This window comes from Pipistrellus kuhlii, unplaced genomic scaffold (genome assembly GCF_014108245.1).
Source record: "Pipistrellus kuhlii isolate mPipKuh1 unplaced genomic scaffold, mPipKuh1.p scaffold_m20_p_2, whole genome shotgun sequence".
NCBI lineage: Eukaryota > Metazoa > Chordata > Mammalia > Chiroptera > Vespertilionidae > Pipistrellus > Pipistrellus kuhlii.
This window is the reverse complement of record NW_023425515.1, coordinates 60,511,736-60,535,968: the sequence shown is the minus strand read 5'-3', so window position 1 is coordinate 60,535,968 and position 24,233 is coordinate 60,511,736. Positions and strand designations below refer to the sequence as shown.

The 24,233-nt window shown below is 42.1% G+C and overlaps 2 protein-coding genes across 8 annotated transcripts in view; one reads left to right on the top strand and one right to left on the bottom strand.

Annotated features, from left to right (window-relative positions):
* CUNH3orf52 (chromosome unknown C3orf52 homolog) overlaps positions 1-17,948 on the top strand; it is a 36,875-nt gene extending 18,927 nt beyond the window's left edge. For 2 of the 6 annotated variants that reach the window (XR_004989180.2, XR_004989179.2), the window contains 3 exons: positions 1,037-1,210; positions 2,240-2,544; positions 6,043-7,441. Coding sequence is in view for 3 of the 6 variants with exons in the window: in XM_036445200.2 (XP_036301093.2) it covers positions 1,037-1,210; positions 4,444-4,534 (265 nt within the window). In the remaining 3 variants the exon portion in view is untranslated. Of the gene's footprint in view, positions 1-1,036; positions 1,211-1,319; positions 1,325-2,239; positions 2,545-4,443; positions 5,322-6,042; positions 7,442-17,896 lie in introns of those variants that run through there. The other 4 variants (XR_004989181.2, XM_045584001.1, XM_036445202.2 and 1 more) reach the window with 4 other exon arrangements.
* On the bottom strand, positions 11,545-20,176 carry GCSAM (germinal center associated signaling and motility). Of its 2 annotated transcripts, XM_036445204.2 has the most exons (6): positions 19,969-20,176; positions 17,987-18,055; positions 15,745-15,789; positions 14,678-14,724; positions 13,010-13,038; positions 11,545-12,141 (listed from the first exon to the last, which is right to left on the bottom strand). In XM_036445204.2, the coding sequence occupies exons 1-6, from the start codon at positions 19,995-19,997 to the stop codon at positions 11,899-11,901; spliced, it is 462 nt and encodes a 153-aa protein (XP_036301097.1). In that variant the 5' UTR covers positions 19,998-20,176; the 3' UTR covers positions 11,545-11,898. The 2 variants fall into 2 exon arrangements, with proteins under 2 accessions (XP_036301097.1, XP_045439958.1); XM_045584002.1 differs by lacking the exon at positions 17,987-18,055.
* Between the last annotated feature and the right edge of the window lie 4,057 nt (positions 20,177-24,233).

Sequence of the window (24,233 nt, the reverse complement as noted above, 5' to 3'; positions counted from 1 at the left end):
CAGTTTTCAGCCTGCCTGTAGTGGCTTCCTTGAAACTGTTTTTCCCAGAGTCTGACTGTCATTTATTGAAACCACAATTTGACACATTGGCTGTCTGTATAAACTTATTGTCAGCCACGTTAATGTTAAGGTGACCTCTGGCCACAAGAGGGAGCTCTTTGCTTGTCCTTAATAGGGGCAACACTCTTGGGACTGGCCTGTCTATAAAACCACCTCGGGCGAGAGTCTCAGATGTGGCTACCTCCTAATTATTTTATTGCTTGCTCTTAACCTGGCTCATCTTGAAAGTAATAGGATAATTGTGGAAAACCTAAACATTGACATAGTATTTAACAGATAATATCATCTACTCATTAACTGAGAATAGCCCTATGATTATTTTTATTTTGATAATGGGAAAAACTCCTTAGGTCCCCTTCTTGAGAGCATATCGCTGGCAGCCTCAGGGGTGGAAAAGGGACAGAACAAGTTTCTTAGTTTAGGGTCAAAGCAGGGAGGTAGGATTTGCTGCAGGTACAGGGCGCGGGCGGTTGGAGCCCAGGAGTTCTGCACCCCTGAAGGCAGGGAACTTTGGGCCCAACCTTAAACACTAATGAACCGGCTAAAGCAAATTGCTCTGATGAACCTGCACTTGTTGGGGCAGGGAAAGGGGTGTTGTGTGAGCACATGCAGAAGGGAATACAGGAGGAGAACAGGGCTTTCCTGGCCTGCCTGGGGGGTCAGAGGCTGTGCTGGAGCAGACAGTGGACCCTGAGCTTGCCCTTGACAATCACTGGGTCCCATCTCTCCCTTCAGTGGCCTCTCTCCGTGGACTCCTACGGGCTGTGTTCTAAGGGGGAGGAGAAGGTGAGAGTCACCGGATAATTTTGTGGAAGGCCCATGGAAGAGGATTCTTCCAGGAGAGCACACCCTTTGCTATTTTGTATGGGGAAGAACATGAGGAACTAAAAGAAGAAATGTTATTGCTAAAACCAGTTTCCAAACTAGCAGTGCGATTCTGTTTTGTTTGACTTTCTCTGTTTAATTTGCCTTTCAGAGAGGAAAATGCCACAATAACCTACCACCTGCAGTTTGGGGTCCCGTCGGAAGATGACAGTTTTATGAAGTATATGATGAGTGAGGAATTGGTGCTGGGCATTTTGCTACAGGATTTCCATGATCAGAACCTGTCTGGCTGTGAGACTCTGGGGCTTGATCCGGAGGCTCTACAGTAAGTCAAGCACATCAAGAAGACACAGTTGAGATGGTAAACCAGTGAACAGAGGTTTCGGGTTCATTTCTGTGCAGGTGATTTTCCATGTTCTGTGGAGGTTACACAGTCCCTGTGCTCCAGACTGAGTCGTTGGGAAAAAATCATGGAAAAAGTAATTAAACTAGAAAGATGAGGATTGCTGAAAGTTTCCTTGTAATTTACTGACATGCTAAGCCCCATACTCCACTTTATAATGTCATTAGTACAGGCATATCTCATGTCATTGTGCTTTACTTTATTGTGCTTCACGGATGCTAATTTTATTTTACAAATTGGAGACAAGACCCTTCACTTGCAAAAATATTTTTATTTGGTCTATTGTGATTCTCTCTTTATTTTGGTGGTCTGGAACCCAACGCATAATAAGAGTATAGTGTGACTATACTCTTCATGGAAACACCACAGTTTCATAAGAGAAGTATGTGTTAAAGAGTTTGAAATAGACAATATAGCTAAATCATTGAAATATTATCTCACTTGGCAACTTGTCTCTTCTTCTGTTGAAGGCCACTGAGTTCATTAAGAAATTAATAGAGCCCTAACAGGTTTGGCTCAGTGGATAGAACGTTGGCCTGCAGACTCAAGGGTCCCAGGTTCGATTCCAGTCAAGGGCATGTACCTTGGTTATGGGCACATTCCCAGTAGGGGGTGTGCAGCAGGCAGCTGATTGATGTTTCTCTCTTATCGATGTCTCTGACTCTCTCTCCCTCTCCCATCCTCTCTGTAAAAAATCAATAAAATATTTTTAAAAAGAAATTAATAGAGAGATATAAAAAGGCAAATCAACCTATTTCCTTAGAAAAATATAATAAATATACTCATCTACTTTTACAACGAAAAACAAAACAGGGAAACTGATATGTTGTTTAATAAGCATAGACTATACCCCGCTTATCAGGATAACTTTTCTGACAAGACTTGGCAAAAGGAAGGTGGGGTGGTGGAATGGCCACAGCATTGACATGTCTTTACATGTGTCTACTGAAGCTCTGGCCTTTCTCTCCATCTCTCCTCACTTCCTTCCAAGTCCTCCCTTAGAGATGCACTAGCTCTCCTTAGCCCCAGAGGCCAACAATCTTGGGTGTCTCATTTTCTCATAGACCATCCGTCAGAAACACTCTCTGCACATTAGCAGTAGATACTAGTGGAAAGAATGAAAAAGGCAAAGAGAAGGAGACGTGTAGCACCAGGCACGGTGCCAGCAGCCCAGCGTCCGGAGAGTGGGGCAGAGAGGTTATAAAGCACTCGTGGGACTTCAGCACGACAGTGGGCACTTAGCATGATGGCTGAAAGTGAAGTGGATTCATCTCGGCCTAAGAATGCAGAAAGTTTTAGCAAGCAGTTTTTTATTACACACACACACACACACACACCCCGCCACATGCACAGACACAATAAACAAACAATGACATCCAGAAGGCCAAAATTCAGTTCACTGGGAAAGTCTCATAAGTGAATAGTTTCCTCACAGGCATCTGGTTAAGTAAAGTGTGTCTGTGGGCCAGGCAGACATCATATGTGTGTGGAGCGGAGGGGTTATGCACCCTCGACAAGAATTTTAGAACGAAAGAAACCTGGCCCCCCCCTGTGTAGAAGTGAGAGGGGGAAATCCACCCTACATGAGATGCGGTGGCCGCCTGCTGTGGTGACTGGCCTTGATTTTCCGAGCCCTCTCTGCACATACTGTGGTTACCAGCTTTTTCCAAATGTAGGTGAGGAAGGGGGGTTGGGGGGGAGGGGAGTGTGAGAAAGGCTTCAGAGGATTGTGAGGTTGCAAGTATGATAAAGGGGGGCGGGGAGGGGGGTGTTGCTTTAGTGGCCAGAAGACAGCTCAGCTGAAAAGCCTCAAAGACTTAACCCAGTCAGGCTCTGCCTCTGGCCCCAGGGATACCACGTAAGCCAGCCGGCTTCTGCTCCCCAGGAGATTGTTCTTTTTCTCTCAATCTTTTCTTCTGGGGAATCCAGTGACCCCTCATCCATTTCCATAGCACTCCTGAGCAGCATTTCAGCCATTGAATGTTTTCAGAACTCCGGCTCTCAGGCGCCTCTCAAATGGAAAGGTAGACAGTGACCATTTGGGAAGGGAGGAAAGAAAAAGAAGGCAGGTAGGGCAAGAGAGAGAACAAGTGAGAGGTAAACTCCAATGAAAAAATAGAGATGGCTGTGGCAGGGATAGGCGAGGCCCCTGGGAGGGCCCAAGTGAAACCCTGTGGGTGCTTAGTTCAGTTCCCCAGGCTCACATGCGCTGGGGGCTTGGCAGGTTACCCCCATGCCTGTGATGAGCTGGGCAACTAGTTTTTCATAAATATAATGTTTTAATTCTTCAAAGAGCAGGGATTCTTATCATTTTTGGGTTTGTATACCCCTTAGGATGAGGGCAACCAAGTATCTTCTCTCCAGAATAAAAGGCACACAACTCCTCCCCCTACACAACAGTTTACAATTTCAGGGATTCCGAGGGCTCTCTGAGGCCAGTCTGTGGTTCCTTTTGGGTTCATATGTGTGTGTACTTTAGAGTCAGAACTTTAAATTAGGCTCTAATTTGTGTTCCTGGGATATTTTGTGCATATTTCTCATTTTCTGATTTGAAAATACAATGACTATTTGACTTAGCTGCAGGCATATTTTTATGCCTTATAAAAAATAAAAACTTTCCTCACTATAATAATCAGAAAGGATTTTAAAATGTATATATAATTTTATTAGAATTGTCTTGAGATAGAATTGACTTCACACATATTTTACAATGATTACCACAATAAGTTCAGTTTATACCTGTCATCTCATTCGGCTCCTGTAAAGGAATAAAAATGCAACTGAGTAAACTTAGAGATCTAAATGGCTTTATTGACTCTTGGATCTGGAAGCAGCCCACTTAGTAAACAAAGAGGTGCTCAGAGCAATTGTAAAAAATAGAAAGTGTTTTTAAGCAGAAAAAGGGAGGGGAAAGGAAATGAAAAGAATGGGTGGGCTTCGGTCTAGGTGACCTTCCCTTACAGAAAGACAGGGGGTTTCTCAGGCAGGTGACCTCATTCTTGCTGACCAGGAAATTCCAGGCTGATTGGTTTTCAGCCTTTTTCTGAGGCAGTAGGTCTTGGTGGGGCTTAGCGAAAGTGACTTCACTTTGAGTTTGTTGTTTTCTTTTTAACAATGAGAATTTTTTTCTTTTCTTTTGTGACTAGAACTTTTAGGATCCACCCTCTTAGAATTTTCAAATGTACCATACAGCAGTGTGAACTATGTCGTCATGCTGTATATTTCACTCCAATGCTTATCTTATAACAGGAAGTTTGTCCTTTTTAACCTCCTTCACCCAAATTATCCTCCTCTGAACTGACAATCTGCTTTCTTTTGCTATGAGTTTCTTTCTTCTTCTTCTTCTTTTTTTTAAATTTAGATTTCACGTACAAGCAAGGCCATACAGTGTCTAACTTATTTCACTGAAGCATAATACTCTCAAGGGGAAAGGCATTTTTTTTTAATGGATTAACCCTTCCCTCCCCTGTCTTTGAGCTTGTTCACATTATGTATGGGTGGGTCCCAGTCTAAGGAGTAAAAGTCTGTTTTGCAAATGTAAAACAGTGGCTTCATTGGGTCTTCAGGATCTGTTTTGGATCTGGGTTAGCTATTTTGCACAGGTTTCTCACATGTGAAGGAGACAGTTGGTAGACTGAGGGCAACAGAGGCAACTCCAGGTTTCTGTGAGAGCGGAGAGGACAGTTGGGGCTCCAGGCAGTGAGGACAGTGAATCGGCTTTGCAGGTTTTGGGGAAGGGGGGGGGGTAAACTGATGAGCTGGTTCCTAGCAGAGAAGCCAGAGGGAATCCTATCCCTGGGACATCAAGGGAAACCATTTTGGCTGTTCATAGATTCTTCAGAAAACTGGAAGAGTTTAGCCAAAGAACACTATTCCTCATTGAGGGCAATTTTATACCCACCCCCCTCCAGGGATATTTGGCAATGGCTGGAGACATTTATTTTATATTTTTAAAGAATAGTTTATTGATTTTTAAAGAGAAAGGAGGGGAGAGGGAGACAGAAACATTGATGTGAGAGCACAACGTTGAATATCGACTGCCTCCTGCATACTTCCTACCAGGAATCAAGCCTACAATCTGGGCATGTGCCCTGACTGAGCACCAATCAGCAACCTTTGGGTGCACGGATGACTCCCAACCAACTGAGCACACCAGGCAGGGCTGTCACTAATTTAGTTGTCACTAATGAGATTGTATGTTGGTTACAAATATCTAGTGGTGAGGTCAGGGATTCTTCTTACACTGCTCTCTGCTGCAAAGCACTACCCAGCCCCCAGTCAACTGGGAGAAGCCTGTGGTGGAGCATGAAGTGCCCCAGGTCCTTGCGTGGACAGCACCCCCTTCACCAGGCTGGCTCACACCATTTCCCTCATCTGGATTTCTCATGACACACTGTGCACCTTAAAAAAAAAAAAAAAACCCTGAAAATTTAGAGGTGTTTTTATAGTGAGATCATGAAAAAAAGACTGAATGTTAAAATGTCCTCCATATCCAAAGGGCCTCATCAAATGTTATTTTTCACAAATTATATCCAAACATGAGAGTGATCAGTGTGGTATTTGCCTTTTGGAAAGGATTCAGAGTTTGTTTTGTGTGTGTGTGTTGACAGAAGATGAAATTTCCTGTTAGGAATTTACAATATTCCAATTTTATACATATATTCAAACCAAATAAAGTCAACTGAAACTATGAGTGTTTAAATTAATCATAATTCTTAAGCATTTAGCGTCTTTTGTTTGTATTTTCTTTTCAGAGTGATGTGGTAGAGGCCGGCCTGTGTCTGAAGCAGTTTCCGTGGGCTGTGGGATGAAGATAACGCATTCTATTTTACAGAAAAGAAACTGTGAATTAACTGGAAGAATTTGAAATGATGAGAGGGCTAGGCACAGTCTTTTTTCTCCTGATTGTGCACAGTAGGACATCCAGCAAAACAGCAAGAGCTGCCCTGGTCCCACTGGTTGTAGAGGCAGGAAACCAGATGGGGCAGGGGTGACGGGGCAGGGTGGACCTTGCGGAGTAAATTCACTGCTATTTTTTAAGAACCTCCATGTGGACACTTTCTCTTTAGTGCTGGGGTAGACTTTTGAGCAAGATCCCACCAGCCTGTTCTGTTGGAGAGGATGAGGGAGAACTGAGCCAGTGGCTCACTGAAATCCCCCTCCCGCTCAGCATTACATTTAATCTACCTCTAAGCAAGCCTGGGAGGATAGGGAGGGCATTTAAGACCAGAGCAACACAGTCATGTGTCTACATTCATGACCTGTAGCTGCATTTCTTAGCAAACCAGCTGTAGGCACATCATCCAATGTTACCATGTTATCAATAGCTGCGGAAAGGAAATGTTCTTTTAAAATTATTTTGCATCTCCTCATTGTTCCTGTGGACACCTCTCTTAAAAACATGATTCCCTGTGAGTTTTGAACACTCTGCTGTCATTTTGGAGAGTTTTCCCATGTATATTTTCACAACCTCCATTAGAGAATCATTAAGAACCCTCACCATCAGCTAGAACTATATTACACACTGGCTTTTCATGGTCCAGTGTTAGGGCCTTCTAGTAGGACTCAGTGTCTTCAGGCTTTGATTGTAGATCTGATGAAAGATGGTTTTGAAACAGGAAGAACCACTCTCTGAAACAAACTGTTATAAGCTTAACGCCAGTTCATTTAACAGGGTGGGAGAATATTGGTAACTGGCTCGGTCATTTGCCTATCATGAGGGATCAGAATTTTTGTTTTCTCGGGGAAATTGCTGGAAAATTTCCAGGAGAGTTTGTGGTCCTAGAATGAGAGCTCTTTAGTCTACTATTTCAGTTAGGTTGACCTTAGGTGGAAGTTAGTATAGGGGGGTAGCTGAGTGTGGGTGTGTGTCTAAGTCTTGTCTCAGGTAGATTTGCCTTAAGCTCTTTAGGACCCAGGACTCTGGATAATGTGAAAACTTTCTTATTGAACTAGAAGATGCATTTATTGTAACGTTGCCTCATTCTGAGGATGGTTCCGCAAACTAGCAAAACAGGTAAATTATCCTTCTTCCTCTTTATTTTTTTACATGTCAAGTGTAAGCTTTAATGTATTTGTACTTTTTAGAAAATAATGAAGACTTTTCATGGAAAGGGATTTAAAATATTCACAATAAATTATTTTTGCCCTCTGTGCTGTCCCATTTATCTTTGCTTCATTGATGTCGATGCTCCAGGGCCAGGGTTTGGGTTGGTGTTTTCTTGCAGTAAATGGTGTTGGAAGTGATCTTTTCATTTCCCTGAGGGCAGCTTCCCCTTCTGAGGGAGTAAGATTGAACTGGGTTGGTCTGAGTCCTGCTCTCTGTTTCAGTGAGTGCAAGGCGGGTGCTTTGATCCCTTCCACTTCCTCACAGAGCCCTCTCTGGCAGGCCCAGGTGTCCGAAGGGCCTGGAGTTGGAAGGAAAGGTTGGCTCGTATCTGGGATCAAGACAGGGTTGGTTTTCATCTTCCCTTCTCCTACGGAAAGCACCAAAATGCAAATACCTTGTCCTGGGTTTTGACCACTTGTGAGTCATAGAATTTTCCATAAAGTGCACTCTTTAGCCCATGTGGTGCGGAAAGACCTGAACTTTGTGATGAAAGCATTTGGAGGGTTTGGAAAAAATTGCACTTCTGTGTACAATACTCTACTCTCAGAGGTGGATCTATTCGTCATCACACATTTTAATGACAAACATAAAGCCTGGTGCATAATAAGGTTTTAACAAATATCTGTGAAATAATTGAACACTATGAGATCTTTTCTGGAAGTCCTTTAGATATGGACAGAAAGGATACAGCCAGATCAGAGGAACCTACAACCCACTATTCCAACCCACTATTCTATCCATGTGTTCAATTGTTTTTTGCCTCACAATTTAACTTAGTTCTGTAGATTTTTTAATAATGAGTTTTACAGAAGACTATAGAAGACACCAGTAAAGAAGAAGACAAAAATGAGGAAAGAAACTTCTGGTCTTACAGGGATTCAGGCTCTGAATAAATGAAACAAGAAACAACAGGGGGGAAAAGTCAGGTGTTAAAATTAAATAAAGATAAAATATAGAGCTGTGGGTGGTCAGAGGAAAGAGTATTCAGTATAGCATACTAGTAATTGGAAAAATCTTTGCCTGGGAAATAGGACATAAAACTGACTCTGAAGCAGCAATGGGATTTGAATAAAAAGGTTTGTCTTTCTTTACTTATATTTGTGTCTTATTAGGGTCAGGTGCAGTCTCTCCTTGCCTCATTCAAAATCTGGCCAGTGCTGAGAAAAAAGGAAAGAAAAGAGCTATTTCTCTAAATCTTCCTTCCTCTGCTTCCATTTCTGTCCCATTAGTGTAAAATAAGTTAATTCATACTATTACTGCATTTCTGGCAGCTGCATGCGGGCACATCCCTTAATATTTTTCTTTATGATTAGAAAAATATTCTCTCAGTGTTCGAAGGAAGTGCCCTCTTTTTATAGTTCAGAAACTAAAGCCCAGACAGGTGGGAGGACAAGCCCAGAGCTCTCCAGTGTGGGGGAGCACAGCTCAGCCCACTAGGCAACCACACACCATCAATGGCCTCCCACCCTGATCAGTGCCCCAGGGTCATGCTCAGTTCAGGCTTAGTTAATAAGGGGGAATTTATAAGGAGCATGAGTAGAGAGAGGACAGGGATGAGTTGAGAAGTGTGATCATCAGTTTGTAGAAGATTCTGGAGTTATGGTGATGCTCAATCCTTTCCCAAGTGCCTTGCAAACAACTTTGTAGGAAAAGGGGATCGACTAAGAGCTGCGGCATGCTCAGATCCAGTGGCTTTCAAGTTACTTTTTGAATGCAAGATGCTGACTTGGAAGAGACAGAGTCACAGAAATTTAAACAGAATCTCCTATTCTCTGAAGACTTCTGTGGAGTCTTGGGCTCACCTTTTTCATTCTGCCTATGCCCCTCCACCCCTGAGAATAGCTGTTGCCCTTGTTACCCAAGCTTCTCTTACTACTGTCCACATTTGAATTTATTTGTTGTCAACTGTCGATTTTCCTAACCTATTTTTGCTCTTTTATGTTCTAAATAAGAATTTGTCACTGACTCAGGGATTATTTATAGGTGCAAGTATGAACTTAAAACCGAAAACCACAGAGCCCACAATAGCTGCATAAAATGTGCCTCCGTGAACTTCGGTTGTGTACACTTGAGACCAACATGGGGGAGGGGAGTTTTCTTATGTATTTGTGACTTGAGAGTAAAATTTAAATCCTGAGCCTCATTTTTTTTTAAATCAAGAACAGGAATATTTTAACTAAGGGTTTGTGTCCTCCACCCCTTAAAATTGTATATAAATATTGTGTGTGTGTGTGTGTGTGTGTGTGTGTGTGTGTGTGTGCATGTTCTGTGATGAGGATATACAGCTTTCATCAGAAATCCTGAATCTGTAAAAAGGATCAGCAATATATACAGACAATGTAGGTATTTCAAAGCACCCCCAAAGGACTCTTCTACTAAAAAATAATTTCCTTTCATAATCCCTTAAATTTCATGATAAGAACAACTTTCTTTGGTTAAGCATTTATGCTTAATATGTCCCTGATAAAAGGCATATACTGTTTCAGACAGTTAATACTGTCACATGGTAAGACTCAAACAAATATAACTTATCATGTCATATTGAGAAAATTTGAACCTATCAGCTTCCACAACAGTTCAATATCCAAGTGAAAATTTCCAGCATAAAATGCAAAATTCTGGGTTTCTGCCTTGCTGAAGGACTAATGGGTACCCTGGATTACCAGGTGCATCAACCAGTGGTTTCTCTGTACATTGTGAAGTTTTTTGTTTCCCTTTGCTCCATGTATTTAGGATCTGTGCTAAATGGTTTACATACATTAGATGTAATCTTCCTGTTTCTGGGTGTAAAGTTAAGTCTCCAAGTTCCATACTGAAGGTCATGGAGAGAGGAAGAGATAGAACCAGGATTTAAATAACTGATTATTTGACTCTGGCTTTCACACACTGTCCCCTACACCATGTTCATGTCTTGTACAGTATTGTCTGCCACCACCCATGCCTCCTTTTGAACTTTGGTCAGTCTTAGTCAAGTGTCAAAGTTATGGTTCCATGTGAAAGAATTCTGCTAAAAACAAGAAGTTAACGGAGGATAAGATACTAGGATGTGATGGGCTTCACAAATTTCTTACTATTTTAAAATCCCTAAAATTAAGACAATGCATGGGTTAAAACAGGAAGTTGAAAACACAGGTGCGAATATTGAAATAGTCTAATTTGTTAATTGTTATTGGGCTCACTCATCTAATTTGTGGTTTAATATTTCCATACCATTTTATTGGTGCCTGCTCTTATGAGTTACATTAATATTCAAACACATTTCTGTTTAGTTCATCTCAATTCTGATTGTTTAGGGCTAGGGTCTGCAAACTAATCTCCTGTGGTACCTCAGATATTACATATCAGGTAAACAAATGACTATGGCTGTATTATTCCAATAACATTTTATTTATTAAAACAGGCAGTTGGCCAGATGTGGCCCACAGGCCATCGGTTGATGACCTCTCTTTTAGGGGCACGTGTAATTATAGGAACACTGAAGAACAGATGAGGGAAAATAAATAATCAGAACATATGAAGAAGTACTCTGTAAAGAAGGGATATGTGTATGTATTATTTTCCCCACATGGACATTTTATTCATATTTTATACAGGACACATTACTTAATGTACATACATAACATCGAGTAGAGTACATTGCAAGTACATGGGAAGAACACTAAATTGGAAGCCAGGAAATCAGATTCCAGATAAGGTTCTGCCACTAACTTGCAACATTACCTTTTTATCCCTTATAAAAAGAGATAGTGGGAGTAGGATCTCCAAAGATCTTTCTATTCTATCATTCTTTGATGCTATGATTTTTTTAAAATTAAGATTTAAATGCAAAGTTAAAAAATATATGGACTCAAATGATACAATTTTGGCCTGAGACGTACTGAATCAACCCATGTATCCGGCTAAGCCACCAGAACCAGAAAGTGAAAGGACATTATGCAAGGACACTATGCAGAGGACCCATTTGGAAGCATGGAGTGAGTGGAACATACACGGGCCCACCTGGAAGGCTAGGAGTGAGGAGGTGGGCCCACTAGGAGTGGGTTCCTTGTGATTTCAAAGGACAAACGTGTGGATATTTTACAAGAAGAACCTGGGCAGAGGAGCAAAAACCATTGTGACTAGGGACACCCCCCCCCCCCCCCCCCCCCCGCCTCTGAGCACAGCAGCCAGTTTCCAAAGCCACTTGGAGCCAAATATAGTCCTTCCCTTCTCAAAGGGTGGTTTCAGGATCATTGGTCAGTTTTTGGATGTTGACTATTGAGTAGGATCTAAGAAGCTCCGTGGTTTACAAACCATGTTCTGCAGACACCCTTGTAGAAAGGGCTGTTGTGTGCAGGTGGCGGTGAGGGTGGGACAGGTAAGCAGAGCACCTACCCCCTGCCCCAGGTTTTATGTGCTGGTGTGGAACACATGTTGGTCCAATGCTTCAGTAGGAATGGGAAAACTCAACCTCGGAAGGGTGTGATTGTGGACGTGCTTTTGCAGGGTGTGTGAGGAGATTCTAGTGGACACGGAGAAGCTCATATTCACCTTCTGGAGCAGGTGGATGCCTAGGGGTGGAAGGCACATGGAGAAGTGAATATTCAGTCTCAGTTCCTCTCAGAGACTCTCTGGGCCTCCAGGCCTGGTGGGGAACGTTCTCATAGTACTGCTCGGCAGAGTTCCCTGATGGCCTTTTTCCCAGGACCCTGTGATCGATGAGGGTGTAGCACAGCTCCTCTGCGGAGTTCTGGTCACTGCTGTCCTGCTGGTCGAAGGAGAGCCATCATCAAGACTTGGCCTCTTGTCACTCTCTTTACGCTTCAGTCTCAACATAGGCTTGGCCCTGGGCAAAGTCTCGCTTCCCCAAACCACATCCCCTGGCCTTTCTTCCTGAATGGTTGCCCCTCCCTACATACCTAGCCCAGGCAGCCAGAACACTCATAATGCCTGGAGTATTCAGCCTTCCCGGGCCCATGCTCTCTGCCTCTCTGTTCTAGATGGACTCCTGGCCATTCCATGTAATTCCCAGTATTAGGATCCTGAAAACAACCCCTTCTTACAAAAGAGAACACTCTCATGATGCCTAAACATGATTGGGTTATGATATTGAACCATCCAGTCTAGATAATATAAAGGGAAACGATGGAAGAAAAGCACTTGTTCAATAAAACATCAGGAGATTAAAAGCAAAGTACACTGTAAAGAGCCAGGATTTGGGAGTGAGGCTTGGTTCTGAATCAGGCCGCTGCCATCTCAAAAGTTGTCTGGCTTTGGGGAATTTCACTTAATCTCTCAGTTTTGTCATCTGTAAAATGGGGAGGGGAGTGGGCGCAGACCAATCTAAAGGGTTGTTGTGGCGGTTATGTGAGATGATGCATGCAAAGTGCTCAGCACACTGCCTGGCATGAGCTAAGTGCTCAGTAAATATTTGTTTCTTTTGATACACAGTACGACAGAGGTGCTGCCGCTTCTGCCATCAGGCCCACACACATCCGAGGCTTAGAAGCATGAGCACCTAATGGCTTTCACGTCTCAGTCAGAAGGAGTCTTGCAGGCCAACTTATCCTGCCATTTGGAATGTCCACATTTTTAACCATCAGCTCAGAAAAGGCTTAAAGGTATTATATTACCTGCTGGATAGGAGAGGATGTTCTTCCACCTGAGAAAGAAAATATACTCAATGAATTTCAGGTCATGGGGAGATTTCGGGGGGGGGGGGGGAGCTGGATATAAGCAACCAACCAGAGAGCCAACCAATAGCTGGGATAGCCCTCATCAGGGCTACAGCTTATCCTAATCCTGGAGAATGGCAAGGCCATCGAAACAAGACAGGTCCAGAGCTGTGCTCAGGCTGAGAGATGAGTGGAGACTTATTTGGGGGGTTTTCAGTTAAGAAATCACACTTCCCTCCCACCTGCCTTCTCATCTCTTTTTTTTTTTTACACAGAATTCATTGTATGCCTGCTCTGTATCAGGCATTGAGAAGACAAATAACCAGACACTGTCCCTGTACTTAAGGGGCTCACAGGCTGGCCCAAGCAAGGGCCTATGAGAGTCCCACAATGCAGGGGAGGGCTGTAGGTAACTGGGGAGGGTGATAGTGTGGGGGCTGGTGCTCAAGAAAAACTTTGCAGAGGAGAAAACTTAAGCTGAACATTCCCACTCCTGAACCTGCTGCAGATAAAAACAGAAGCAGGCCAATTTTTCAAAAGCATTTGGCCCTGGCCATTCAGCCAAGAGGCAAACGGACACACTTGCTACCCCTTGCAAACACACCAGCACAATATCTGAGCTTTCACATGGAAGCCTCATGATACCACCCTACCTGGGAGGTGGGTGCACCCCTGTTAGCCACCTGATCTTACGGGTTTGGATTTGTTCTTCCTCCCTACTGACACTCAGGAGGCTCCCAGCTCCATGAAGTCCCATGGCCTTGCTGGGCTCCCCTGATTATCCTACAGGAAAAGGGTGTGTGAGTTTCAGCAGAACTGGCCTTGTTTATACCATGTTTTTCTCTGCTGCAGATTAGGGTTTCCTAGGAACCACAATTCCCCTGGGTACAAGGGCCATGGGTGCGAGGGCTGTATTACTCACTCACACACCTTACAGACTTAGTCTCTAAGCCTGATTCAGAATGAATGAGCGAGGCTCTCCTCTTTAAGCCCAGGAAGGTGAAGGCAAACTTGGTGTTTCTTCTTTAGAAATGCAGTGGCTATACTTTCTTATTTTCTTTCTTACTTGTGATACCATTCACCACTCTCTCCTTCTCGAATCCTTTTCTCTCCTTAACCTTTGCCATGTTCTGTCGCCAGAGACCATTGCATCAATTCCTAGGTGATCTTCTAGCACTTTCTTTTGCCACTCCTGACCACAATTGGTGCTCTGCACAGCAACCTGGCTGATGTCTTAAATGTCCCTTGTCCAAAGCCCTGCAGTTCTCAAGAGAGAAGCCCCTTTCCTAAATGTGACCACCAGGCCCTGCCCCTCCTCTGTGCCCAAGCTGGCCTTCTTGCTGCTCCAGACCTCCACCTTTTGCATTTATTGTTCCCAGTTAACCCACTCAGCCTCCAAACCTAGGGACTAACAGAGGCATATGGAGATCAATAAGCCAATCCCTGCTTCAATGAGCTCACAGTTTAGTGGAGAAACAGAGCCATACAGGAGGACAAATTGCTGCAAAAATGTGTATGTAAGTTTTGTACAGAAATATGCCCACAGAGCTCTGAGAACTCAGAGAAGGGGCAGTTTGAAAGTATAAGTCTATCAAAAGTGAAAATGATGTGAAAACAGTAACTTACCTTCCTTTGGGAAATCTTGCTTGGCTTTAAAAATGTGTAACTTTTTCCTGCAAAAGAGAAGGAAAATAAATTGCTTGTTTCAAAATTCAGAAATTCTCAAAGGAAATTATACCTTCTATAAAAGTTTATTTTTAACTTTTTCATTTGTTAAAGTTATAGGTCTTTTTTATTACTTTCTTCAGCATAGAGAAATAGCAGAGAAAAAAAGGAAAAGGGAAGGAGACCAAGTAAAATCTAGTTTTTTTTCTTTGTTTTTTCTCTCTCTTCTTCTCCATTTTTTAAGGCTTATATGAAATTAATTTAGAGGTAAAAAATTACGGTGATTTATAGTAGCATTTTTTGAGATTTTTTGACAAAATATTAATTTCTTTCATATCATGTGATATGAAAGGAGCCATTGTTACTTCAAATACCAGCCTTAATCCCAATCCATGATCTCTAAACAAAGAACTGAACAAAACAGATATGTCCAATATGAGCACAGAGATAACCACACTGTATAGATGACCCCCTGGAAAGCACACAACGTAAATATAATAGAAGCCCTATTATCTCAGGAGTCAAGGATGGCATCTGCTCTAAGGAGAATGACCATATGTCCTGGTTTGCTAGGACAGTCTAGTTAAATGTTGTTACCAACCATTTAGTGACTCTGAACTATTTTTAGCATCCCTGTCACTCTCAAAGTTTTCCCAGTTTGGATAACGACTTATATGATCACCTTGGCTATACAGTTTCTGTGCAAAGGACAGAAATGTGTGCTGTACACAGAGACTCTGAGATTTGCCGTGTGGGTAAGGGATCTTCCTCTGCACTGGTAGCTAGTTTTATCCTTGCTTCAGAGGTTTTCCCATTTGAGGAGCATGTCACACCCATGAGACACTTGTTCCTGTTTTTTGAAGCAAACTTGTAACATTGCTTTTCTGACTAAGTCAGATGATCATCAGGGCTAGTGACAGGCTTCCGCTGTGGCCACAGACAGCAGGGAGTTCACAGGTAACTTACAGCAAATACCACACTCAAACCACACGTAGGGAAATAACTCCTGAAAACAATACTCCACTCACCATGGAAGGCAGAAACACCCTTCAGCCATGTGGCGGTCCCAGCACCTAAAATACCGGAGAGATGACACAGATCACAAGGTTGGTTTCTACAGCTTTGTTAAGGTTACTGTCTTCCCTGTGAAGATCTTTTTCTTTTTTTCTTTTTCTTTTTTTTCTCTCCAAGAGAGCATTCATTCTTGGTGACTTGGACACATCTATCATGCTAGGATGCCTTTGTCCTTTCAGGACATTAATTGCCATTTGGAAGGATGCAGATGACACTATCAACTCCTGATTAGGGAAGAAGCCTTCTTCTGTGTTCTCAGAAAAGGAAAAAGGCTCTCATTCTCACTTCCAGTGAGTTACATGGCCCCTGGTAATGATGGACACACAGAGTTATCTCCAGGAAGTCAAGGCATAAGTGTGTGGACATTTTAGAACTTGGTAAAAGGTCCGGGTTAGTACACAGGATTCCACTGCACTCTGAATTTCCTCTGGACACACTATATTATAATTGCCTCCTTGCTTGTCTACGTATATCCCAAAGTAGACCATGAGCTTCATAAATATGGGGATCATGCTTAACATCATGATATATATCACCAACATATGCCACACTACCTGGAACACAGAAAATATATTTTTAATAAATATTTGATAAATAATTAAGGATCTAAGAAGAGCAACACTAACTGGCTCAGTAGATCATCAAATCTGCTTTGTTATATTCTTTAGGGTAGAAAGGCCAGATCTTCATGCAGGCAGACATCTCAGCTGAAGTCTAAAGTATCCTCTGGGCATCTTTTTGAAGATGAGGTGCAGTCAAATCCCACATGAACACTGTGTGTTCCAGTAACACTATGTAAAGACTTTTGGAAAACACCACCCAACATCTTCCCAAGTGAGCTTTCCCAGGAAGCTCCCCAGAAAGGGCAGTGGAGGTGAGGCTGCTGCACGTGACCTTGGCTGTGGGCACTGGAGTGGCTGAGTGGTCTAGGGTGAATGTACCATCAGAGCCTTTGGGGCTGAGAGTCATGGCTATAGTGTGTCCTCTTCAGGCTATATTCAGAGTACTTTAAGACATTTGTTTATATCTTCTGTTTCTGAGGCTAAAGACACATCAGAAGAAAACCATGAAATCACACCAAAGCTAAGAAATCAGTTTCATGGGAGAGATATGGGAGCGGGATAAAAGGAGACTACTGATTTTGAGTTACTGGCTCAATCTCTCTAGACTTCTTAAACCACAGTTTCTTAATCTATAACATGAGGATGCTTACACTGCTTACCTCCTGGAGGTCAAGTAAAGCTAAATATAAGCTAAAGCTATTTCTCCCACTCAATGTTTCTGAAATATATTCTTAGATTTTAATTAAGATGTTTTGTTTTGGGATGGGTTTAGATAATCTCTGTGAAGGAGGCCAGATGAATGTCTATGACACAAGACCATGGGCCAGCAGTTCCAGGTTCCAGTCTCTTGCACAAAGTTTGCCTGGCTCTCCAGTCTACCTGATATCTCCCTTGTTATAATGTTCATGGCCCTCTGTCCTGTTTCATCACTTGGACTGCATGGATTAACATATGTCCTTAGCTTACAGTGAAGAAATGCATACTATTGGAAGGAATCTCCGGAACCCTAACTCCTAATTCAAGATTTGGCTTAATGGTTGCTTTTTAATTGATATTCTTTAAAACATTGTCTTGAAGTCATGGGGAAAGTGAAGATGACTCTACAGGCCACAAAACAACTGGCTTTGGCACCCTTTGGGATTCTTGGACTCTGAGAACTATTTCCACATATTAGTGATTCCTGGCATTCAGAGGACTCGGTTAGAGAGGACTGATGAGGACGTCTTGGTTTAACTGCATCCAGGTAATCACACATGTTTTACTATACAAATCTTCTAACAATTGTAGGGATGAGGGGGGATATAGTCATTTCAGAAATAGAACCTTAAAACTGAAATGTCTGGGATGGAACTTGAATGCATAGGTACTTCAGGTAGATAAGCAAAGAGACAATAGAAAATTGGAGTCTTCTACAATAGTTGTTACAAGTTATACTAAGATTCTAGAAAGATGGCACATCTTTTGTCTAAAGGTTCAAAATGATTTTGTGTTTTGTCTTGTTTACTCATTTACTATCATTACAACTGTGGTTGGGTTTAAGCAGGTTCCTCTATGGTGGGGTAAGGGTGCCCAGGATCTGACTTCCCTCTTCATGGGAAAAGGCTGGGAGAGGTTCTGCTGGGTTTGCTCTGACCTGGGTGTTCTCTGCTTGAGGTTTTGATTTCTCAGGTCCCAGGGTATCTCTTGAGTGTTCTGTTGACACCTAAAACTCAACATACCAGGACTGAGTTAAGTATTTCCAAGCTTCCCACCTCTCTTCATCATTTTTCCAACTTTCTTTATTTCTGCTATTTGTGTGGTAACCTCAGATCACCTCAGCTTCCCCTTTTTGCCTTCACTTATGCCTCCCTAAAGCCTACACCACAATCTTTTACCTGACATTCTCCTTAACAAGAGCCTGTCAATGTTTTCTATGCACAATCAAGTCCAAATAATTTGTTCCCAAATGTCTGGAATTCTCATGATGATCCTTAGAAAGGCTTATCTGCTTGGTGCAGTTTTAGGAATTATACACAGGAATGGGGAGGACACTGGTTTTGTTTTGTGTAAATTGCCTTCTTTCACAGAAAGCACCAAGACAGAAAGCATGGGATATAAGGGGGAAAAGGAGTAAATTAAAAAAACAAACAAAACAAAAAAACACCCCACACTAGCCCATTTGGCTCAGTGGATAGAGTGTTGGCCTGCAGACTGAAGCGTCATGGGTTTGATTCTGGTCAAAGGCATGCGTCTCAGTTTCAGGCTCAATCCCAGGCCCAAGTTGGGGTCCTTGTCCCTTTAACTATCTCTACAAATCAATGGAGAAATACCCTTGGGTGAGGGTTATCAAAAACAACAAAAAACCCACCAATAAATTGTTTTATTGTTTGGATTGGGTTTCTGTAAAACCATCTTTTCATTTGCTGGGGTTATTAATAAAAAGAAACTAACAATTAGACACTACTTACTATATGCTTTATATATGTATACAAATACATATTATATATACTAGTTATTATACTATACATACTACATATACTAAATATACTATATATACTATGTATACTACTAATAAAGGTATATACTGTATATAATATATACATTTTCTATTTAATCCCAGATATAAAAATACTATATATATATATATATATATATTTTTTTTTTTTTTTTTACTAAAGAGGAAACTGAGGCCAAAAGTTTGGCAACTTGTTTAAAGATCCCCAACCAGTAAGTGGGAAAGGATGGGTTTGCTTTTGGCTAATTTCTGTTTTGATTTTAATGAAGATCATTGTAAAAAAAAACTACCTTCTAATTATTGAACCCTACTATGTACCAGGCACTATGCTAGCATCACACAAATTAGAACCCTTCAAGGTAGATATTACACTGTATTACTATTGCCATTTGAAATGAGAAAACTGAGGTCCAGAAAAGTTAAGTTCTCTTCTAATTTTAATGACCCCTGTTTACCTGTTGCAGGAAGTGTGACAGACATGACCTCATAATGGCAAGAAGTTTGCTATTTATTTTGAATTTAAATAGTGATTAAAGTGTTGCCAGACCAGGGTGGCTCGGTAGTTGATTGTGAACCTATGAACCAGAAGGTTATGTTTCAAACTCCAGTCAAGGAACATGCCCAGGTTGTGGGCTCAGTCTTCAGTGTGGGGCATGCAGGAGGCAGATGATTGATGATTCTCTCTCATCATTGATGTTTCTCTCTCTCTCTCTCTCTCTCTCTCTCTCTCTCTCTCTCTCTCTCTCTCTCTCTCATGTCAATAAAAATATATTAAAAAAAGAAAAAGGTGGTAGTGTCTTAAGCTTCTTATGGTGCATTAAGAGCTCAGGAGAGCATTCCTTCCTGGGCTTCAGAAAATTGTTCTACTGCATACCGTAGTCCTCCCTGGATAAAGTCCTCTCCTTTCAGCTGTTTTCACCAGCTGCTCACTATGATTTTCAGGAAAAGGCCAAATCTATAAGAAATTGAAGTTGGTGTCTGGTACATAGCAGGCACTTCACGCTTCTCAGTTTCTACTCAATTCCCTTCCCGCCTCCTCCAAGAGCAGACCTCTTTTTCTATTTCTGACTACATTGCCCTGACCCATCTCCTCTGGCATTTTGTAGGAAGTCTTCACTCACCTGTTTTCCCTCAGCAGAGAGTTGCCCATCCTCTCAGTCCTCCCGGTGCCTTCCCCTCAGCTGCCCTTGCTTTCTGACAGTTGCAGCTCCTGACAGAGATGGGGCTGCGTGAGTCTGGCCACTGGTGCAGAACGAGCTAAAAGGAGAAGACCATCTCTCTGCAGAGGGGAGGAGCCCGAGGAGAAAGTCAGAGGTGCACACGTGCACAACTTCCTAAAATGTCAGAGTCTGAAAGAACCAGCCCATTGTTCTTAGCAGAAGTGTTGGTCAATGAGAGCTTTGAACCCCTGGGGAAGCCCCATCTGCAATTACAGACCAGCCATGCAGTTTCCCCATCAGACGCCTAAATTTATTAAACCATTTTGTATCCTTTGAAGAATGAGAAGGGGGGATTTGGTTTTAAGACAATAAAAGTTTAAAGCAAATTAAAATGAAGCTACCCCAGTAGAAAAATAATAGCAAGACAGTAGGAGATCCAAGATGGTGGCATAGGTAAATGCCTCTCACAACCACATCAAAATTACTACTAAAAGGCAGAACTACCACCCAGAACCATAGGAAAGCTGGCTGAGTGGAAGTTCCACAACTAGAGAGGTGAAGAAAGCACATTGAGACTGGTAAGCTGTGTGGAGGCATGGAAAGTGCTGCACTTGGATGTGCTGCTCTTTTAATTGGGAGGAAGATACAGGCTCCCACTTGCTCTGAACTCCAGTTCCGGGTGAGACTCTGGGGGACCCAGACACATATGAGGACAAACTGGACTGTCTGGCATTGGAACAGGAATGAGAGGGCGGCTTTCTCTTAGAGGGGCTTGCAGCAATCATTATTCCTGCACCAGAGCACAGGATTTGGAGAACCCGGAGAACCGAATCTGGGACTTCTCAGGTTCAGGGCTGACTCAGCTGTTTGCTCTGCCCTGGCAATTCCCAGCGACCCCACCCCAACCAATATACAACCCCACCCAAGCTGCTTGCATTGGCTTTTGCATATGAATGACCTGTGCTTTTGCCTAAAACCTATCAAATTGCACCTGGGTCACAGAGCCCTAGAGCTTCCAAAAGAAGGCCTAAAGCCCGCCAGCCTTGCTTCACAGCTGGGCCTCGTCTGGTCACTTCTAAACCCAGTACAAAGAAGAGGAATCTACAGATATCTCTGTTGCTCTTGCTGGGAAGCCCCAGACAGTGGCTGACCTAGCACCTCCTTGGAGATCCAAGAGCCAGTGTACCCAGTGGTCAGTGTGAGACCATACCAGATTACAGCTCTTCACATACATAACAGACACACTCAAGGGGCAGACTCAGGGAGCATCAAAGCCCCATTGAAGCAAGTCTTTCCCCATAAGGGTGTCTCCTGTGAAACAAATCTTCCATTGAAGACACAGCTAGTCTTTCCAGCCAATTGGCCTGGAGGTCAATTCCTCCCAGTGATACCAACAGCAATCAAGGCTCAACTACAATAAGACTTAGAGAGAATCTTAAAAGCAGCAAGAGAAAAATTGCCCACAAAGAGGTGCACCAAGAGCATCCACCTCATGTGACTAGGGAGGCTGAGACACTGGGCCCTATAGGACACCAACCACTCAAGGCTACTCTATCAACTCAAAGAGACTTAGCAGTTACCCAGTACATAGAAACAAACACAGGGAAGCACCCAAAATGTGGAGACAAAGAACCAAGTCACAAATGAAAGAAATGGATGAAAGCAAAATATTGGATATAGAGTTCAAAACAATAGCTATAAGGTCACTCAAGAATCTTCTAGAAACCTCCTAGAAATTTAGTGAGGCCCTCAAGGATAGGAAAAAAGACCAATCAGAAATTAAGCGTACACTGACTGAAATAAAAAATAATATACAGAGATACAAGAGCAGACTAGAGGATAACAAGAATCAAGTAAAAGATTTGAAATTTAGAAGGAAAAAACACACAAGAAAAACAAAAAGAAAAAAAGAATCCAAAAACATGAGATAGTGTAAGCAGCCTCTGAGACAACTTCAAGCATGCCAACATCTGAATTATAGAGGTGCCAGAAGAAGAGAGAGAGCAAGATATTGAAAACCTATTTGAAGAAATAATGACAGAAAACTTCCCCCATTTGGTTAAAGAAATAGACTTATAAGTCCAGGAAGCACAAAGGACACCAAGCAAGAGGAACCCAAAGAGGACCACACCAAGACACATCATAATTAAAATGCCAAGGGCAAAAGACAAAGGGAGAATCTTAAAAGCAGCAAGAGAAAAACAGTTACCTAAAAGGGAGTACCCATACATCTGTCAGCTGGTTTCTCAACAGAAACTATGCAGGCCAGAAGGGACTGGCAAGAAATATTTAAAGTGATGAATAGCCAGAACCTACAACCAAGATTACTCTACCAAGCAAAGCTATCATTTAGAATTGAAGGTCAGATAAAGAGCTTCACAGACAAGAAAAAGCTTAAGGAGTTCATTGCCACCAGTATTATATGAAATGCTGAAGGGTAGTCTCTGAGAAGAGGAGGAAGAAGAAAAAGGTAAAGATAAAAGTTATGAACAACAAAGTGACAACAAATACATATCTATCAACAAGTGAATCTAAAAACCAAGTGAATAAAAAATCGGATGAACACAATGAACTAGTGAATATAGCAGAATCAGGGTCATAGAAAGGGAATGGACTGACAATTCTTGGGGACAGGGGGATGTGGGGGTGGGGAAAGAGATTGGACAAAAGTCTCACACCTATGGATGAGGATAGTGATGGGGGCTAAGGGTATGGGTGGGATGGGAACCAGGTGGAGCGGAGTTAAGGGGGGGAAAAAACAACTGTAATAATCTGAACAATAAAGGTTTATTTTTACAAAAGAAAATAATAGCAAGACATATATCTGATAAAAAGATTTTTTTTTCCGAATATATAAAGAACTTTCAAAACTGACTAAGAAGAAAACAGACACACAATAAAAAAAAATGGGAAAATATTTGAACAGACACTTTATCAAAGAAAATATAGAGATGGCAAATAAATACATGAAAAGATGCTTAACACTATGGTCATTAGGAGATGTAAATCAAAATCACAATGCAGTACCATTACATACCATTAGAATGGCTAACACTGAAAACCATAACAAAAGCTGTTAATACCAAGTGTTAACAAGGGATGTGGGGCATCTGGAAGTCTTGTGCATTGCCCATGGCAAAACAGTGTGGGAGTTTCTTAAGAAGTTAAACATAACCTTACCGTACAGTTTAGCAATCCCACTCCTAGATGTCTAGCCAAGTGAAATGAAATATGAAGACCTCCAGGGAACTTGCATACAACGTTTATAGCTGCGTTACTTTAATTGCTTCACAAAAAGTGATGGCTTAAGTGTTGCATTCACACAAAGGAATACTGCCCAGTAATAAAAAGGATTGAACTACTGATGTATGTAGCAACATGGCTGAATCTCAAATTATGCTAAGTGAAAGAAGCCAGACTTAAAATCTACTTTTTGTGATATTCAAGTCAGGACAAGGCAAGACTGTAGGGACCGAAAACATATCAGGGGTGGCTAAGAAAAGGGATGGGAGAGGGGTTCACTTTCAAGAGGCAAGAAGAAATTTGTTCTGTTGTTCTGTATTTGGTGGTAGTAGCTACATGACTGCATACATTTCTCATAATTCAGAGAGCTGTATATCAAAACGATTGCATTTTTTACTGTATGTCTCAATAGAAAAATGAGGTTAAAAAAAACTTGGAGACAAGAATCATTATATATTTTTTAATTATCTTTATATTTGATAGTTGATTCTAGTTCGGTCACTCACGCATTCCTCCATTCCTTCAACAAATCAATTTTGAGTTCATACTGTATTCTGGGCATTGTGGGTTCAAAGGTGAGCAGAGCAGATACCAGCTTGCCCTCATGGAGCTCCTTGAAATAAAATAAAAGGAAATGCAAAATACTTTATTGCTTGTCCTGGAGTAATATAGAGGTCATACCCACAACAGTCAGGAGCAATGTGGGTAGGAAGCTTAGCAAAAAGAGTGTTGGAGAAACTGGATTACTAGTTGTGCCATACCAAACTCATCATGCATCACTCTTGTCCCCATAGCTGCTGTCTAGACTTGAGCCTGTCTTTGTAGGGGATTGCCTCAGTTTCCTTCTGCACTACCTGGAGGTCAGCAGCAGGAAAACAGACTTTCTCAACATTGAGGTGGAAGACAAAATGGACATGAGAGCTTAGTAGGACTGCTGTTGACTCCTCACCAGTATGAATTTGTCTGTCCCAACCCCTGTTTGT

Coding starts and splice junctions, on each gene's coding strand:
- GCSAM (XM_036445204.2), bottom strand. CDS start 19,997: ATGGGCAACTCTCTGCTGAGGGAAAACAG. Junction 18,056..19,968: donor TCTCTGCTGAGGGAAAACAG/GTGAGTGAAGAC, acceptor GTTGAGTTTTAG/GTGTCAACAGAACACTCAAG. Junction 13,039..14,677: donor GCAAGATTTCCCAAAGGAAG/GTAAGTTACTGT, acceptor TTTCTTTCTCAG/GTGGAAGAACATCCTCTCCT.